This window comes from Tinamus guttatus, unplaced genomic scaffold, assembly GCF_059628265.1.
Source record: "Tinamus guttatus ecotype Peru unplaced genomic scaffold, ASM5962826v1 Tinamus_guttatus_pri_ptg000546l, whole genome shotgun sequence".
In the NCBI taxonomy this organism is placed as follows: Eukaryota; Metazoa; Chordata; class Aves; order Tinamiformes; family Tinamidae; genus Tinamus; species Tinamus guttatus.
In genome coordinates, this window is record NW_028289080.1 from 2,357,390 (window position 1) to 2,374,295 (window position 16,906).

At 64.9% G+C, this 16,906-nt stretch overlaps 3 protein-coding genes across 3 annotated transcripts; all 3 read right to left on the reverse strand.

Annotated features, from left to right (window-relative positions):
- DTX4 (deltex E3 ubiquitin ligase 4) lies at positions 1-4,236 on the reverse strand. Its single transcript, XM_088534172.1, has 9 exons — positions 4,014-4,236; positions 3,121-3,808; positions 2,212-2,273; positions 1,959-2,120; positions 1,816-1,877; positions 1,552-1,704; positions 703-864; positions 455-544; positions 1-244 (listed from the first exon to the last, which is right to left on the reverse strand). The coding sequence occupies exons 1-9, from the start codon at positions 4,222-4,224 to the stop codon at positions 11-13; spliced, it is 1,824 nt and encodes a 607-aa protein (XP_088390298.1). The 5' UTR covers positions 4,225-4,236; the 3' UTR covers positions 1-10.
- A 1,112-nt stretch (positions 4,237-5,348) lies between these two features.
- On the reverse strand, positions 5,349-6,030 carry CNTF (ciliary neurotrophic factor). The gene is made up of 2 exons (XM_088534246.1): positions 5,920-6,030; positions 5,349-5,846 (listed from the first exon to the last, which is right to left on the reverse strand). The coding sequence occupies exons 1-2, from the start codon at positions 6,028-6,030 to the stop codon at positions 5,349-5,351; spliced, it is 609 nt and encodes a 202-aa protein (XP_088390372.1).
- A 2,185-nt stretch (positions 6,031-8,215) lies between these two features.
- Positions 8,216-14,386, reverse strand: ZFP91 (ZFP91 zinc finger protein, atypical E3 ubiquitin ligase). The gene is made up of 10 exons (XM_088534247.1): positions 14,365-14,386; positions 11,752-11,970; positions 11,509-11,545; positions 11,271-11,360; positions 11,015-11,137; positions 9,984-10,034; positions 9,642-9,720; positions 9,281-9,395; positions 9,098-9,197; positions 8,216-8,783 (listed from the first exon to the last, which is right to left on the reverse strand). Exons 1-10 carry the CDS (start codon positions 14,384-14,386, stop codon positions 8,273-8,275), a joined length of 1,347 nt encoding a protein of 448 aa, XP_088390373.1. The 3' UTR covers positions 8,216-8,272.
- Positions 14,387-16,906: the final 2,520 nt, after the last annotated feature.

Below are 16,906 nucleotides of genomic sequence, written 5' to 3' on the forward strand. Positions count from 1 at the left end.
CAGCACAGTCTCAGTCCTTCTCCTGGGCTAAGCTCTCCTCGGTGATGCCCTGCACCGCGAGCTCGGCCAGCACGTTGTCCAGGTAGTTGCCGTCGGGGTAGCCGTGGCCGGTGAGGTTGGAGCCGAACTCAGTCTTGTGGTGGATCTCGTTCCAGATCACGGTGTCCGACTCGCCCGTGGTGCTCGAGGTGCCGATGGCAAAAATCAAGCGCCGGTCCCAGGCCACCAGCAGCAGCTTCAGTACCTGCGGGGACAGCAGACGGGACAGGCCGCGCGGTCAACACGTGCTGATCGCAGGGGGCCCAAGCCCAGCGCCCGGGGAGCCGGACACAGGCTATTCCTATTGAATCCCAAGTCCTCCCAGGCTGCCTATGAATCCCCTGAAGCTCCAACCTCTGCATCCCAGCACAGGCAAGGAGGAAGCAGCCCCCGGCACCCCGGGAGCCCCGCTCACCTTCCTGCCCTTCTCGCTGTCTGGCAGGTAACAGTGTCGCGGGAAGCCGCGGGCGGTGAAGTTCTTCCCGGGGTTCGGATGCTCCGGGCCCTGCAGCGGGCAAAGCGGAAGAGAAATTAAGAGCTTTGGAAGCCAGAAACGCTCCGTGCGCAAAGCAAGGTCCCCCCGCTTCCTCCCGGAGCAGCTACGCTCTGGGATGGCTCTTAGGGCCGCCAGGGCTGTGACGTGGGTCCGCCGCCGGCGCCCACCTGCACCCCCGGCGGGATGTTGTAGATGATGCGGATGGTTTTGCAGTCAGCATGGCCGGGCAGCGCGTGCGGGATGAGGTGGAACTCCATCTTCCCCGGCGGCTGAGTCCCGGTCTTCACCCCGTAGATGGTTTTGCAGGTCGGACACTGCAGGCTCCCGTCCTGGGAGCGGGTGGGGAGGGAAGAAAAGAGGGGGAAAATGGGAGATCAGGATTCCCCAGCATTGCCTCCGGCCCAAGCCAGCCTGCCAGCGTGGGGCACTCTGTCCCCACGCAGTGCTGGACATCATTTCTGTCACAAAAACACGCTCATTTCCAACCCATGCAGCAAGCGGCGGGGAGGGTGGGCAGAAGGCGCTGCTGCGAACCGGCTTTAACCAAACACCCAAGGCTCAAATTTCTCTTCCTCATCCGTCCCACCACTTTCCTCACAGTGTTTATTTTGTTTTTCTTTGCAAATAGAGGAAACCATCATTTTGGTTTTTTGTTTTGCAAATAATAGAAATCCCCACCACACGGCCCGTTTCCCTCTTGGCATCCAAAGCCAAAGGTCTGTTTGCCAAGGGTTCAAAACGCCCTTGGCGAGGGCAAACATGGGATGCGGAGCGGGCAGCACCGCTGCAACGCCCCGAGCAAAGGTCACCGCTGCCAGGCGCGGGAGCGGAGTCAAGAGCGTAAAACTATTTAAATACAGGTTAAAATACATATATATAGGAAAAAAAAAAAAAAAAACAAGCTTGTGCAACTCAGGCTCCTGACACGGCACTCCCGGCCACGCTCCCCATGACAGGCCCCGAAAGGGGACGCGGACCCGTCGCCAGAGGCAGTTTGGGGCACGCGGGGCACCCACCTTGTTGCCGTTGTTGTACATGGCGACCAGGCAGTGGAGGTGGAAGACGTGCCCGCACTTGGCCAGCTTGCCCACCAGGTCGGGCTTGACGGCCGGCTGGGGGCCCTTGTAGCCCGAGGGCGCCGCGAGCCGCTCCATGCAGATGGTGCAGTCCTGGCACGGGGAATCGGCAGGGCGAGCAAGGCTTAGGCAAAAATCCCGGGAATCCTGGCAAGCGCTGGGATGCCCCCGAGCTCCAGGGGGGACCGTGGGCGCTGCCCTCACCTCATCCGGGGGGTGCCGCACCTTCTGCAGGTATTTTTTGAGGACTTCCTCCGGGGTTTTGCCTGCGGCAGGGAAGACAGGGCAGTGTCGGCGGGCGCGACACGTGGGGAGCGGGGAGCCGGGGAGGGTGCCGCGGCGCTCACCCTTCTTGGCCTGCTTCTTGGTGGTCTTGCGGCAGCTGTGGGAGATGCCGGGGATGGCCTGGATGTCGCTCTTGCTGACGGGCGGCGGGTGCAGCACCAGCTTGGGGGGCCGCGTGAGGCACACGGGCAGCCCCGCAGCGCTCATCAGGATGCCCGTGATGCCTGCGAGCGAGAGGGGACACGCGCCGAGCTCAGCTCCCGCTGCCGGGACGTCCTCCCGGCGTCCGGAGCGCCGGGCGCCCCCAGGCCTCACCTGCCAGCGCCGGGTTCACGGGGCTGGAGCCGGTGAGGTTCTTCACGGGCACCGTGGGAACCCTGCGCAGAGCAGGAGGCGGCGGTGACGGCTCTTCCCGGCACAAATCCCAAGCGAGGGGGTGGGAAAAAGCCCCGTGCGATCGAGGGCAGGACTCGGCGCGGAAAAGCCCCCTCCCCAGCCGGGGTCACGCGCCGGGGGGCCGGGGCCGAGGGCAGGACGGGCCGGTGCCCGCACAATAGTTGCCCGAGCGACAGACGGGGAAAGGGAGAATTCCCTAATCTAGCGCCATGCACCCCCCCCTCACAAAAATAAAAGCCTTTTCTTTCCTTGGCTCTTTAGAAACCCCCGCCTGCGTCTCCAAACTATTCACAGCCTCTTTTTGTCGCCGCTCGCTTTTCTTTGCCCCCCTCCTCCCTTTTCCCTCGGCGCAGCCACGTCGCCGCGGCTGCTTCCTCCAACCCCCGCGGCTGCCCCGCGCCTCTGGTCCATGGGAAAGTTTCCCAGCGGGGTCAGGGGGAAGGGGGGAGGATGGAGAAGGGAAGGGGCCAGGCGGCGACAGAAGGCGGCCGGGAGAGCCAGACAAAGGGGAGAAACGGGCTGATTAACCGGTGCCCCCGGCCTCTCCCCTCCGCCCCTTCTCCAAAACACAAAGTGACTCCCGGGGCCGGGGGGGCGGCGGGGGGATTCCTTCACCGGGGCCTGAATAGCTTTTCTGGAGGCCCCGCGGGATGAGCCGCCCAACTTCTGCCACCGCCAGCACAACGAGCAGCCCCGGCCGAACGTCCTCATTGCGATGCAGGAGGCGGCCGCGCGCCGCCCCTCCGCCCCGGCCCCGCCGTGGGGCCCTAGGGAGGACGAGACAGGGACCCCGCGCTCTCCCGGCGCTGCCCTCTCGCTCGCACTCACCCGGACGCAATGAGCACGCGGGACTGGGCGATGGCCAAGCGCTGCAGGTGGCTGCGGTTGAGGGTGCCGAGGCCCTGGCGCGGCGGCCCCTTGCCATCGCCCGCCCCGCCGCCAGCGCTCAGGGCCGGCGCGCTGGCCGCCTGCCGCCGGCCGCCTTGGGCCGCGAGCGCCTGCAGGGCACCGGGCGGCCCAGCCGTGCTGTGGGGCGCCGCGGGGCCCGGGGTGGCACCGGGGGCTGCCCGGCGCTGTGGCGGGGCCGCAGGGCCGCCCGTCGCCGCCGCCGCCTTGACGCTGCGCACCAGGAGGCACTGGGGACACGTGCAGGCGGGCGCGGGCGGCGCGCCGGCGGCGGCGGCGGCAGCACCGGGGCTGGCCGGCCACGACTGCGACTTGGGCAGGGCGCCCGACACGAGCGGGTAGATCATGTCAAGGCGGCGGCGGACGCGGCGCTTGCGCCGGGTCTGCCGGTTGATCTGGCCCATGGTGGCGAAGTCGATGACGTAGCAGAAGCCGATGGCGCTCAGGTCCACCCAGGGGTGCTGCTTCTCGTAGGCGCGCTGGATGGTGATGCCCACGTCCATGTCGTAGGGTGTCCAGGAGCCGCTGTCGTTCTCCCACTCCCACACGACGCCTTTGCCCGGCGCCGACGACGGGTCGTAGTAGCTGCGCCGCACCGGGCGGATGGTGCCTGCCGGGACACGGGTCGTGGGGAGGAGGAGGGCGGACACGCCGTAATTTATTCCAGGCGGGGAAGGGGCCCGCGCCGGCATGCGGCATCTGGCGGGGGCTGCCGTGGGAAAGGCGCTGCCGCCATTCAGCCCAGGGGACAATAGCCACTGAGGGCCACCCGGCGCGCGGCGGGCGCAGCGAGGGGGCCGCGGGGCGCCACTCACCCGTGTCCTGGCGGAACTGGTGCATGGAGTGCAGGTCGATGATGTAGGGCGCCAGGCGGCTGTCGGCCTGGCCCAGCACGACGCTGCCGCCGGCGCGCGGCCCCGCGCGGGCCACCGCCTCGATGTGGTGGCTCACGGCCGGCCCGTAGGGCCGCCAGCGCCCGTGCTCGTTCAGCCATTCCCACACCACGGCAGCCGAGGCCAGCAGCATGGCCGTCCCCAAGCCGCCTTCAGGCGCCCCGCCGCCCGCGCGCCGCCGGCATCCCCGCTCCCAGGATTTTTTTTTTTTTCTTCCCTTTTTTTCCTTCTTTTCTGCCTTTTTTTCTGCGTTCCCCTGGGCGCGGCGCGGAGCCTCACCCGGGCGGCGCGGCGCCCCGCGGCACCGGGCGGGGGCTGCCCATGGCGCGGCCGCCGCGCTCCGCTCCCGAGCCCCGCGCGCCCCGCGCCGGCCCCGCGCGCGCGCCCGCCCGCTCGCGCGTACCGACACGCGCGTGCACCCGCGCGCGCGCCCCCGGCACGCCCCCTCTGACGTCACCCGCGCGGGCTGAGCCACCCCGCCAAGTTTTGGGGGGGTCCGGACCGAACCATCGCGGCGGGTGCGGGGAGGGGGCCAGGTCGCGGCCGCCGCGGGAGGCCCCCGAGGGCGCTCGCGGGTGGAAGCGCGCTGGGATCGCGGGGTAATTTTTCCCCGTTTTCCTCCAAAATGCGACATCACGGGGCTCGTGACCGCGAGCTGACTTCTTCCGCCTCTCCCGTTAAAAGCCGGCATCTCCTCCAGGTTGGAGGGTCGCGGCCGCTTCCCGGCTCACGGCTTGGGAGCCGCTCCTCGGAGGGCCCATCGCGTCCCTTCCGGGTGCCCCAAGCAAAGGCCACCGCTGCTGCCGGCCACCCGGAGGCTGCCTGCGGTGTCACCGCGCGGCACTTTCCCCACCAGAAACAGGAATCGGGACGAGTTTGGATCATGGTTTCCCGCTGTCCAGGTCTCCAGGGGGAGGAAATTGTCCCGCTGCCTCCTTCAGCCTTCGGCACCGTCACCTCATGCAGCACGGGGGCCTCCCCCACACCCTCCGCCCCACAGGCACGCCGGCGCTCCAGGGCAATTCCAGCTGGGAACAGGGCTTGTGCAGCAGGCGCAGATCAAGGGGGAGCGCCCCGCGGCACCCGCAGCTCCCGGCCCAGTTATTCCCACACCCACACGGAGAGAGAGAGGAAAACACAATCCCGAGCGGCTGGGAAAGCTCCCGCGAGGCTATTTATTCCCCCGTGCCATTCCCAGCCCCGAAATAACCCACAGCAGGGCAGCGAGGGACACGGCGAGGGGCACGAGGGGCTGGCTCAGGGGCTCTCGGCGGCACCGGGCTTGGCGAGCAGGCGCAGGTCACGCGCCGAGCGCACGGCCCAACGCGCCAGCTCGCGCAGGACGCCCAGGCCGCGCAGCTTCCTCTCGAAGAGGCCGAGGCGGGAGCTGGTGGCGGTGGCGGGGCGGGCGGCCTCGTCCTCGCTGCCGTCGCCGTCGTCGCCGCTGCCGTTGCCATCGTCGCCGCCGCCATCGGGCGCACGGCCCTCCAGCTGCAGCAGCTCCTCGAGGTGGTAGGCGAAGGCCGACACCTGGAGCAGGACGGCGGCCATGGCGTCGCGCAGGGCGCCCGGCCCGCCCTGCTCCCGCTGCTCCTCCAGCATCTCAGCGAGCAGCTCGCGGAAGGCCCGGTAGGCCGCCACGTTGGCCTGCAGCCGCTGCCGCTCCGTCTGCTCGGCCCAGCGCTCCGCGGCCGCCGCCGGCACCCCGGCCGGAGCGGCCGCTACCAGCGCCGCGTCCAGGCCCTGCCGCTCCGCCTGGCGAGGGAGGGAGGGATGAATGGAGGCGCCGGGGCGGCGGCGCGGCGGCCCCCGTGCGCCCCGGACTCACGTAGGCCTCCAGCAGGTCGGCGACGTCCGCGCGCATCTGGGCGGCCAGGCGGGCGCCGCGGCTGCAGAGGTCGCGGCGGCGCAGGGCGGCCGAGGGGGCGGCCGCCGCCATGGCCTCCGCGCGCTCACGCAGCGGCCTCCGCGCCCCGGCCCGTGCTGAGCTGGTGCATTCCAGGCGGGAGCCGGCCCGGCTCTCCCCCTCTTCCGTGCCCGGGGCCTGGCATGGAGCGGCAAATTCCCTCCTCTGGGATCAGCGGCGACGGATTAGCGTGCTAAGTCCCGCGCGCGTCGCCCGGCCCAGAACGAGTCGCTCTCCCCGGCGCTTGCCCAAACGCGGCGCCCGGCCCCGCTCCTCCCTCCCCGGCAGCCAGCGGGATCAGCAGCCGCCGCAATCCCCTCCGCCCGCCCGCGCACGCCGGGATCAACGGGAGCGCCCGGGTCGCGGCTGCGCGGGAAGGGGCGGCCGGCGCCGGGAAGTTGCTCAAGGCTGCGGGATTTGGGTTTCCCAGCAGGGCTGGCCACGTTTCACCCCGCAAACCAAAGCCCCAAGAGGAGCCCAAGGGGGTCCCCGAGCACCAGCAGCCTCTTCCCTACTTTTTTTTTTTTTCCTCTCCTCGGGCATGTTTAGTTTTTCCTCCCAATATTTATTGTGGTTAGGCAGGACCCAGCTTAACAGAAAACAGGAGGCGGGAAGCGCCGTTGCCTCTTTATTCTCCTCTTACACCCAGCCTTTTGCCCTTTCCCTCCCCTGGAAGAGAAAAAACGAAATGAAAAATGGGGGGAAAAAATACAGGAAAAAATACAAAAAGGAGTTTATTGCAAACTACTACAATAATTTATTGAAGCAAACTGCATGCGAGTGGAGGAGACAGCGAGAGGAGGAGCGGCGGTCGCGGGAAAGGGAGGCAGCACCGGGCGCCCCTGCGCCGGGGTTGGAGCGGGCTCTGCTTGGAGGACAGACGAAACCAGAAAAAAAAAGGGGGGGAAAAATAAAAATGAGGCTGGGGGGGTGCAGGGAGCGCCAGGAAGGGGCCCCGCCGCGGCTGGAGCTGCCACCCTGGGGACAGTAGGAGCCCGAGGGGCTCGTGTTAGTGTTGTGGGCCCGGCCGAGCGCCCCGCGCCGCTGCGACACAGGTTCTGGGGACAGCGAAGGGGCAACAAGTTGGGGAAATAACGACGACCCCACAGAAGCCGCCTGGTTTGAGCCATGGTCGGCACCGAGGGATAGCGCGGGGGCCTAGAGGCAGGTTTTTTTTTCCATTAAAAAAAAAAAAAAGTTTTCACTTAAATCTCCCGTTTTCCTGCCCTTCTCCCAAGCCCCGGTACGCGGATGGAGCCTGCAGCGCAGGCCGCTCGCGCGCGGCTGAGCCTTCAGCTGCAGTCCCAGCCGCGCCGACCCCACCGAAAATCAAAACAAGCGAACAAAAGAAAACAAACCAACCAAAAAACCCACCCGGGTTATTTTTCACCTCTTCCAAAAAGCGCTAAGAATCCAAGGCCACCAGGTCTCTGCGAGAAGCTTCCCAGAACTGGGCAAAAAGACCCAAAGTCCCGACACCAGTGGCAGCGGCACCACTTGCTCCCTACAACTCCCTAGTGCCAAGGAGCCGGCTGGGAAACAGCCCCAACCCCCTTTTTCTCCTTTTTTTTTTTTTCCCCCTCCCTCTTCCCCAAAAACGTAACTAAAAAATACCGACCCTTTCATCAATAAATAAGGAATCTCGTTACCACAACACAAAAAACGAAACGCGTTCAAAGTGCAAATCACTGTCGTGGAGCCGGGCTGCTCCTCCTCGCCCGCCGGCGCCCCCAGGCCTCTCCACCGATCTCAGGGCGTTCCCGGGAGCTCCGGAGAGGGGCCATCTCGTCGCCGCTCGCCCTGCCCGGACCAGCACGGGTTGAGGGTGGCCTAAAGTGCCAAGGCGGCCGCGCAGCCCCGGCGCGCGGGGAGAGCGGGGAGCGGGGCGCCGCGGTGCATAGAACAAGTGGGGACCGTGGAGGGGAGGCCCGAGGAGGAGGCCGCGGGGCGCAGAGCCGGGGGCCGCGGTGCTCCGGAGGGATCCGGCGCCCGACCCCGCTCGCTCCGGCTCCGCCGGCCCCTTCCTGCGCCGGGGCGCGGAGCGGGCGGCAGGAGGGAGAAGTGGTTGGGAGGCAGAGGTTGCGCTGTGATCCGCGCTGGAGCGGGCCGACCCTTCTGTTATTTACTAGTATTTCAAAGTTTTAACTTTTCTCTCTTTCAGCAAGTTTCTCCTTCTGTGGTTTTTTTTTTTTGTGTTTTTGTTTTCTCTCTCTCTCTCTCCTCTCTTTTTAAATACAGAGTCCGACCTGTCCCAGCACCGGGGGCTGCCCGCCCGCTAGGGCCCGGCGGAGTCCGAATCCTCGATGAGCACCTCAGTGGTGGCGCCCAGGATCTCCGTGTTGACCACGAGCCCCTCGGCGCCGGCGCTGCTGCCGCTGCCCACGAAGAGCTTGCCGTCGGCCACGATGCCCACGCGCTCGCCCGCGCCGCAGTACGGCTTGGGCAGCCCCTCGGCGCTCAGCAGCAGGCACTCGGCCGGAGCGCCGCTTCCCAGCGGGTCGGGAAGCAGCGGGAGGCCCTGGCTGTCGGTGGGCGGCGCGATGGCCTCGGGATTGGCGCCCAGGATGTCGGTGCTGGTGATGAGGGCGCCCGCGTTGGCAGCCAGCGCTTCGGCGATGAGCACCTCGGGGTGGCTCTTGGCCTTGTGCGCCACGACGCTGTCCTTCTTCTCGAACTTCTTGCCGCAGATGTTGCAGGAGAACTGGTAGAAGGAGTCGGCGTCGTGCTTCTTCATGTGCCAGTTGAGGGACGCCTTCTGCCGGCACGTGAAGCCGCAGATCTCGCACCTGCGCGAGGGCGACACGAGAGCGGTCACGGGAGGCCGGGAGGAAAAACCAGGGCAACGGCGCCCTAAATGGCACTTCAGCCACGTGCCAGCCCTTCCAGCTGTGTCTGCAGGGGACTTAGCCGCGCTTCCCAGGCCTCTCCGGAGACACTGCCTCGAGGAGCAGCAGGAACAAGAGGCAGCTCCAAGGCTCCATCGAGCGGGCGCTCCAAGAAGAGGTCCCAGCCCCACCTCCAGGGCTGCCCCTGCTCCCGCCGCGGCCCCGAACGCGTCCGCGGTCGCTCCCGAGGAGGGGAGCGAGGCGCAGGCACTCACTGCAAGGGCTTCTCGCCCGTGTGGATCATGCGGTGCACGGCCAGGTTGTGGGAGCTCTTGAAGGCGCGGGCGCAGTACTCGCAGATGTAATCGCGCTGGTCTGCGGGGCGAGGGAGGCCTGAGGCGCGCGGCCCGCGGGGCTCCGCGGCCCCCCGTGCCCGCGACGGCCCCCGCTGCCCGTACCTGTGTGGTGCTTGGCGTGGCGCAGGAGCTGCTTCTGGAGCCGGAAGAGCCGGCCGCAGGAGGGATGGGGACACACATATTTCTTCTTCAGCAAGTGCTGGTACTTTATGTGATGCTGGAGAGAGAAGGGAGCACGAGAGAAGGTTGTTAAGCCACCCCGTCACGCACAGCAGCGCGGCGGGCCGGGCTCTAGGATCTCACAGGAGACCACGGTAACGCGAGGGCGCAGAGCCTGGGCGCTCACAGCGAGCCAAGCAAGCGCGGCGCAGTGCCAAGGAGCACTCGGGGCCGGCGCAGGGTTTGCTGCCTTGTTGCAGGTGGCCAACGTGCCCGTCCCGACGGGGCAGAGCCCGCCACGAACCTGCAGGTAGCGCGGGTGAGCCAGGACGGTGCCGCAGCCCTCCATCTCGCAGCGCACGTACTGGATGGGAGGCTTCTTCCTAGGAAGTCGGGAGGGAAACCGGCCCAGATCAGCTGGAATATCCACAGGAGGACACGCGACGACCGCGCGCAGCTCGGCAGCGGTGGGAGAGCAACGGGTGGCTGCTCCACATTCCCTGTGCTGACGGGGACCCCTCGGCTCCCAGCTCTGCTCGAGGCTCTTAGCAGAGCTGAGGAAATCCCCTGCTCACTTCTCTTCTGCCTCCCTGCTATTCCGAGATGTTACCTCTAATCCCAGGGACGAGCAGGGGGCTTCACTCACCTCCTCTTGGGCAGCCTCGGGCTCTTGTCGTCCTTTCTCCTCCTTCCCCGCCTGCAGCAGGGCGACAGAAACAGAACCAAGAACCTTCTTTACAAAGATACCCGGCAGGGTCGGGAAACGGGAGCACATTATCGTTCAGAGGGAAATATTACCCCTTTCAAAGCAAAAGGGAACGCGAGGGGAGGACGCGTGCAGAGGGAGAACACGTTCTCCTTCACTGTCACACTGCGTTGCGTACCAGCACGGGGCCTTCTCTCCCCGTAATTCATTGCTGCCAACCGTTAACAAAGCTAATGCTTCAATAGCTGAGAAAAATCAATCGAGTGGATCTGGAGGACAGCAACGTTTAAGACAGAAATGCTCCGTGCATTTCTACCCGTGCGCAGGGTAGCGTGCGTGACCCTTCCCATTTCCTGAGGCGTTTTTTTCCCCCAGAAACAGAGGAGGCCACAGCAGTGACAAGCCAAACAGCGACTCAAAATTCACGTGAAGCCTTCAGGAAGGGGCATTTTATGTGCAAAAGTAGCATCTGATCCAAGCGACAGAACATTGAGCCCCAGAGAGACAATTTTCCAGAGGAAAATAAAAGAAAAAAGCATCTCCCAGAATCCGTGCCCTTCTGCTTCTCCAGTGCAAATCTGCCCTGCTGCAGCTTGGAAGAGCATCACACTGGAAAAGGCTGCCAAAAATCACGGGCCAGCAGAGGGAGCCCCATTTGTTTTCATTTCTCACAGGAAGAAAAAAAAAAAAAAAAAAAGCACAAAAGCTGCTTTTTCACCCTGTCACCCTCACGCAGGGTGACTTAACCCACTGTGCAGAACAACCCGGCTCAAGCCCAATTAAACCCCCAGGGCTTTCACTTTCCTTGCCAACGTGGGCAAGAGAGGAGGAAGCAGGACTGGGAAAAACAGAGGTTCTTTCCTATTATCTTTCAGGCCTAGAAGCACAAGAAAAAACGTCCTCCCTGTTTAAAGGGAGGAGGGAACCACCACAGACACCCCCAAGCCGAGCGTTCGCAGCGTCACACTCACTTCCTCGGCGGTTCTTCGTCTTCCTGAAACTCGCTCTCTTCTTTCACCTCCACCTTAATCTCTTTCTGCTTCTCCTTCTCCTCCTTCCCCTTGGCAGCTTTCCGCCTTTGCTTGGGAGCTTCCCTGCAAAGACAGGAGCGCGACGCTGCAGCGGGAGCGGGGCCGGGCTGCGGCGCCCTCGCGTTGGACTAGTTGCACCGGGTTATCCCGGCTGCTTTGCTCTGAAAGCCCAGCCAGTGCGTGATCCCGTGCCTACTTTTCTAAGTGGGGCTTGTAGGTTTCGTCTCTCGGGTCGTCTTTGAAGGGAACTTCTTCCTCGCTGACGAGCATCTCCTCATCATCATCACTGCCGGGAGAAAGGAACAGGACAGTGGAGCAGCGGCGTGAGCCGCACTGCGAGAACATGCGGGAAAGCCGCTGTTGCAGAGTCCTTCCTCATCCCCCTTCCTGAAACGCGCCCGAGGAAGGAATAGCACAAACTCAGAGCTTCCTACCTGATTCCAGCTGGAGACTGATGCTCTTCTGTGACCTCTGAAAGGAAAAGCCACCGTTAGGTTTCAGCCTGTGCAGGCTGCAGCGAGCTCCTGTGCCTCAACATACCTCTGGGGACACTCAGCGCCAGGGGGGCTGCTGGCAGAAGGGACCCGTGACCAAGACGCGCGACGCCTCCGCGGCCACGGGCAGCGGCCCCCTGCCCCGGCTCCCGGACCGGCTCCGCGCTCCTCCGCGCCACGTACCGTATTCCAGCTGGTCCGTGTTGGGTTCCGACTTGCACACGAGCTGCAGGGGGCCCGTCTTGGAGCGGGAGGCGCGGGAGTTCTCGGCGTCCCGCTGGCGCGCGGCCGCCCTGCTGCTGCGCCAGCTCCGGCCGGGCCTGGCGGCGACCGCGGAACCGAGGACGCCAGCGACCTCCTCCTCCTCCTCTTCCTCCTTGGGAGCTGCAACGTCCACGGAACCTCGTTAATAACGACGGTAACGAGCGGAAACCCCGGCAGTGAGTCACGGCGCTCTCAGGAGAACAGCTTCCCTCGGGGCTCCGAGCAGGGAAACCGGCACCCTCTGCGATCCCGACAAGTTTCATTGAAACCCCTTCACGCTTCCCATTGCCTCCAAGAGGCAACTACTTAAAAAAAACAAGCTGACATTTTTCCTAATGAAGACTTAGGAGATAATTCCCTTAATGAACCAAGCGCCTTTCGATACTCCGTAAACCCGTCCCAAACAGCCAGCCGCGCTCGATGCTCCGTTTTGGCCACGGAGCCGTCGGGAGGCAGCAGGAGCTGGGTGTGAAACCAGCACCGGGGCTGACCCCTCACGCCCGCACCTGGGGCTTGGTGCTGCCCCGTTTTTGCAGCTCTGAGCGCCAACTGCCATTTCTGAGCTTTTTTCAGCTCAAGTGTGAACGTTCACAGGTTTTCCAAGCGCTCAATCCGAGCGTCCAAAGATGTCCTGGGACCATTCTCCACAAGTTTCCAGCGACCACTGTTCTGCCAGCGTTAGCACCTCCCACTTCCCTTGGAAAGAGCTTATTCCTCTGGAGGATAAGACTTACGGGAGGCTTCTCAGGGATATTTTAAAGGCTAAACCCTACGGCACACACGAGACCCCTTCCTAGGTAGGCTTTGTGCCCAAGGCAGCACCAACTTCAGCAGCTTTGCTCCCTTTTCCCAAGAAGGAGGTGGTTCATAAGCCTTCCCCGCGGTTCCTCCTTTTCCTTTTCCCTCTCCTTCGGGATGCATCCAGCAGATCTTAATGCTTCCTAGCACGCCGCGAGCGCCAGGGCAGGCACCTTTGGACGGCCGAGAAGGTCCCATCGGGAGAAGCACGAGCGCCTGATTTTACAACTGCTCCTAACGGCTGCGGCGCCGGACCTCACCCGCGGCGCAGGCGGAGCGGCCGCCGGCGCAAAGGTCGGAGCAGCGCCGGGCGGCAACACCTGCGAGCGCCCGGCTGTAGCAACAGGCGAGAGCGCGGCGCTCGCCGCGGCTGTGCGCGCCCCGAGGCGGCCAGACGGGACGCGCTTTCCGTTTCCTTCCCGGGAAGGGCGCGAGCCCCTAAGCGTGAACGTCGCTGCTGCCCGAACACGAAGGGCCTCCGGGACACCCTCCGTTTGAAGGGTCGCTGCCAACCCCGCGCCTGACACCCGGCCGGAGCCGCTCGCTCCGGTTTTTGTGGCGGGCTCCTGCCCTCCCGAGGAGGCCGGAAAAGCGAGTGCAGGACGACATCCTGCTGCTTCCGACATCCTGCTGCTTCCTCGTCCGCGCGGGACGGCCCGAGGCGCAGGTGGGACGGCTCCCACAGCGCGTTCCTGGCTCTTTTCCGCCGCTGGATGCGACGGCTGCCGCCCGCTCCCCGCGGGGACACGGCAAGCCCCGTGCTGCCGCTCTCCTCGCGTCCCGCCGCGGGACGCGGCTCCGTCGGGAGGATCCGGATCCTTATGAAAGGCCGTTTCACGGCGAGCTGGCGCCGGGGGTGCCATGCGCCGCTGGGCACCGCTCCGGGACACGAACAAGGGCCTCGTTGGGGACCCTCTGGGCAGCCACAGATGAACCCGCTCGCGCCCGGAACCTCTGCAGCCCAAAAAACCAAGCTGGTGGCAGCAGAATATTCCTGCGCTTGGGCGTTACGCCAGCAAGAGAGACCCGTGCCGCTTTCTATACTCCTCTCCCACTTGGTAACATACAAAAGCGGAGGTTGCAATTTTTTTCTCTTTCATTATAAGCCTGAAATTCCCTTAATCTCGACTGCCAAACATTGGAAAGCTCCTTGCTAAGGCAGCACAACAGGCACTTTCGGAAAGTACCTGCGCACACTCATGGGAAGGGATAATAAATACGTTATTAAGCCACGTCGATGCTGGAAATATTAGACTGTTGGACTGAGGCTCACGTTTAAGGTAGCACCTATAGGACAGGTACAAATGCACTGTTTAATGCCTTATAACAGCACAGCCATAAATCAAAACTCTGGGAAAAACTTCTAGCGGAAACGTCCCGAAGGCCTTTGCTTTCCCTCCAGAGAAGGGCCGTGAAGCTGCACGTGGGATGCAGGGAAAAAGCCTCCGCCAAAGTCAAAACAAATGGCAGCGATTCGAGTTACTCGAACGCAGCGCGTTCTTGGAAGGTTTCGGTTGAAGAAATGACATTTCTCTTTCAAAACAATGACAAATTCCTGGGGAAAAGCAGTCATTAGGGAAGCTTCGGGGCGGCCAATAACGAGGTACGACGCGAGGGCTCTCTGCGACGGGACTATTCTGCACAGCTCCAGCCTCGGGCTTTGCCACCTTCCCGGTTTTCCGAACATTTGGGCATCCAGCAACAGCATTCCTTGTGCATGCAATTTCCCCTCACTTAAAGGGCACGGCTGGAGCATGGCGATTTTTAAGGACCCCCTCAAACCGCAGCACGCACAGACTCCGTCCAGCGCCCGAAGGGCAACGTTCCCAGTTAAAATTACCGATACTCAACCAAAACAGACGGTCTTTGGAATAAAACTGCCCCATTTTCCAGTGGAGCTTTCACACAAGGGTTGGTGTGACCCCCTTCAGCTGTGAGACTGATCATAAAGAAATCGACCTGCTTCCGCTCGCAAAGCTCCACTTTGCCGGTCGAAACGCAACAGATTGCCATCCCCAAATGGAGTAAAGTTACAAGAGCAGAGAAACAACGTCTGAAAGCTGCAAAAGGCTAAATAAGAAAGGCTGCCTGCGCGTTTCGCACACAAACGTCTGCAAGTAAGAACAAAAAAGCACTAGCAAAGAAAAGGGTAATCTGTTTGCATGGTGTATAACCCTGTTCTCAGCTATTTTATCCTCTACGAGGACTCCCCAGTGCCAGACCCAAACCACCACCACACAGAGCCTAGTTTTATTTTCTCCCCTCTTTTTTGGGGGCGTTTCAGAACAAGTTTCAGGGAAAGGAGCAGCTGGAGGCTTAAGAAACACAGAGAGACCGGCCAAGAACGAGGCCGGTGTTTGGACGCTCTCGTTTCCCCGCATCCCCCTCGCACCTCGAGGCCCTGCGCCGCGACGGAGGCTTTCAGGAGCCCCTCGGCTAGCAGGGAAGGACCTCGGAAAGAAACTGCAAGTCACGGAGCAGCCTCCACAGGGCAGCTCCCACGCGAAGCTGCCTCTGCGGAGAAGCCGGAGAAGTGTTTTAGGAAGACGGCAGCAGCGCAGATAAGGAACACGGCTCTTACCTTTCCCAGCAGCTTTCTCCGGACACCTGTGAAAGGAGAGAAGAGAGCAGTGAGGAATAACGCAGGAATTGGTTTCTAATGACGCTAGGGACCCCAATGCCACCCGCGGGGGACAGGCTGAGCCCCGACACCCCGGTGCAGACCCCCTTCCCTGGCGGGGGGAGAAGCCTTCCCGGGGAAGCAGGAAGGGCCCTGGAGAGCCGGCGGGGAAGGGGAGGCCGCGGGACCCGCGGGACACTCACCCGGCGCGGGGGGCGCCCTTCCTGGCGGCGGGCGGCGCGGGCGGCTGCTCAGCGGCGCGGGCCGCGGGGCTGCTGCGGCGGCGCCGGGGGTACTCGGCCTTGCGGCGGCGGGAAACGGCGGCGGCGGCGGCTGCGGCGGCCCCCCCCGCGGCGCGGCCCCGCTCCCGGCCGCCCCGCAGCACCCGGCTGCCCGCGGCCTCCTCGGCGGCGGGCGGCGGGCAGCGGCGGCGGCCCGAGGGCGGCCTCTCGGCGGGCGCCGGCTGCTCCGCAGCGCCCGCCGGCTGCTCCGCGCCCGCCGGCATCGGGGCGGCGGCGGCGGCTGCTCCCCCCGCGCTGCTCCCGCCTTCCCCGGGCCGCCGCGGCGCGGCGCCCCGCCCCCCGGCTCAGCCGCGGCCAATCAGCGGCGGGCGGCCGGCTTCACGCGGCGCCGCGGGCCGCCCCGCCCCCGCCCGGCGCCCGCCAATGGGCGGGCGGCAGGCGCAGGGAGGGCGGCCTAGGCCCCGCCCCCTCCGCCGCGCGCCCCAATGGGCGGCGCGGGCTGAGCGCCGCGCGCCCGCCTCCTCCTCGCGGCCAATCAGGAGGCGGCTCCGCGCGGCCCGCTCCGCGCACGCGCCTCCCCGCTCCCTCGCTGCCCCCCCCCACCCCGCGCGGTCCCCGCCGCCGCCCCCCCCCCCGCCGCCGCCCCCCGCAACCGGCCCCGTTCAACGGCCGCTCCGCGCGCGCCGCCGCCGCCCGCCCCGCGCCGCCGCCAGCCCCGCGGCGCCGCCGGGCCTCGCCGCCGCCTTCCTACCGCCGCCTTGGCCCCTCGGGCTCCCCCCGAGTGCCGCCGCTCGGCGGGTGAGGCCGGGCAGGGGCAGCCCCTCGGCCGCCGACGCTCGCCGTCCCACCGGGGCTCCGCGGCGGCTGCGGGAGCGCCGTTTCTCTCCTTTTTTTTTTTTTTTTTTTTTTTTCTTTTTTTTTTTTGCTGTCGCTTCTCCTTTAAGAAAAAAAAAAAAAACGCCCCGTCGGGCGGCGGGTGAAAGTCGGTGACAAAATGGCGGCCGGCGCAAAGGGGGCGGGGCAGGGCGCCGTGGCCCGCCCCTCCGCTTCCGCCGGGGCGGTGCCTGCGCGGTGCCTGCCGGGAGTTGTGGTTCGTGCCGCGCGGCGGCGGAAGCGCCGGCCGGAAGCGGCCCGTCGCGCCTCGCGTTGCCCGCATGGAGCGGAGGGGGCCGGCTCCGTCCCCCCGTCCCGTCCCCTCCACCCCGGACACAGGGACACAGCCGCACGCTTTAAAAATTTTATTTATATAAAAAACTCATTTTTGTTGGAAAAGCGTTACAAGAGTGTGCACAGGAATCGGACACCGACAGCAGGACCCCCGCACCCCGCTCCCCTCCCGGGGCCGGGGCCCACGGCGAAGAAAGCGGGGGGGAGGGTTATTTTTTTTTTTTTTTTGGTTCATCTGGAATTAAAA

Excerpts from the sequence above, each read along its gene's own strand:
- DTX4 (XM_088534172.1), bottom strand. The coding sequence starts at position 4,224 with ATGCTGCTGGCCTCGGCTGCCGTGGTGTGGGAATGGCTGAACGAGCAC. Across the intron at positions 2,274-3,120 it reads CGCGTGCTCATTGCGTCCGG|GGTTCCCACGGTGCCCGTGA; the intron begins GTGAGTGCGAGC and ends TGCTCTGCGCAG. Across the intron at positions 545-702 it reads ACATCCCGCCGGGGGTGCAG|GGCCCGGAGCATCCGAACCC; the intron begins GTGGGCGCCGGC and ends TGCCCGCTGCAG.
- CNTF (XM_088534246.1), bottom strand. The coding sequence starts at position 6,030 with ATGGCGGCGGCCGCCCCCTCGGCCGCCCTGCGCCGCCGCGACCTCTGC. Across the intron at positions 5,847-5,919 it reads CCGACCTGCTGGAGGCCTAC|GCGGAGCGGCAGGGCCTGGA; the intron begins GTGAGTCCGGGG and ends CTCCCTCGCCAG.
- ZFP91 (XM_088534247.1), bottom strand. The coding sequence starts at position 14,386 with ATGCTCCAGCCGTGCCCTTTAA. Across the intron at positions 10,035-11,014 it reads GACGAAGAACCGCCGAGGAA|GCGGGGAAGGAGGAGAAAGG; the intron begins GTGAGTGTGACG and ends GCCCTGCTGCAG. Across the intron at positions 8,784-9,097 it reads ACGGGCGAGAAGCCCTTGCA|GTGCGAGATCTGCGGCTTCA; the intron begins GTGAGTGCCTGC and ends GCCCTCGCGCAG.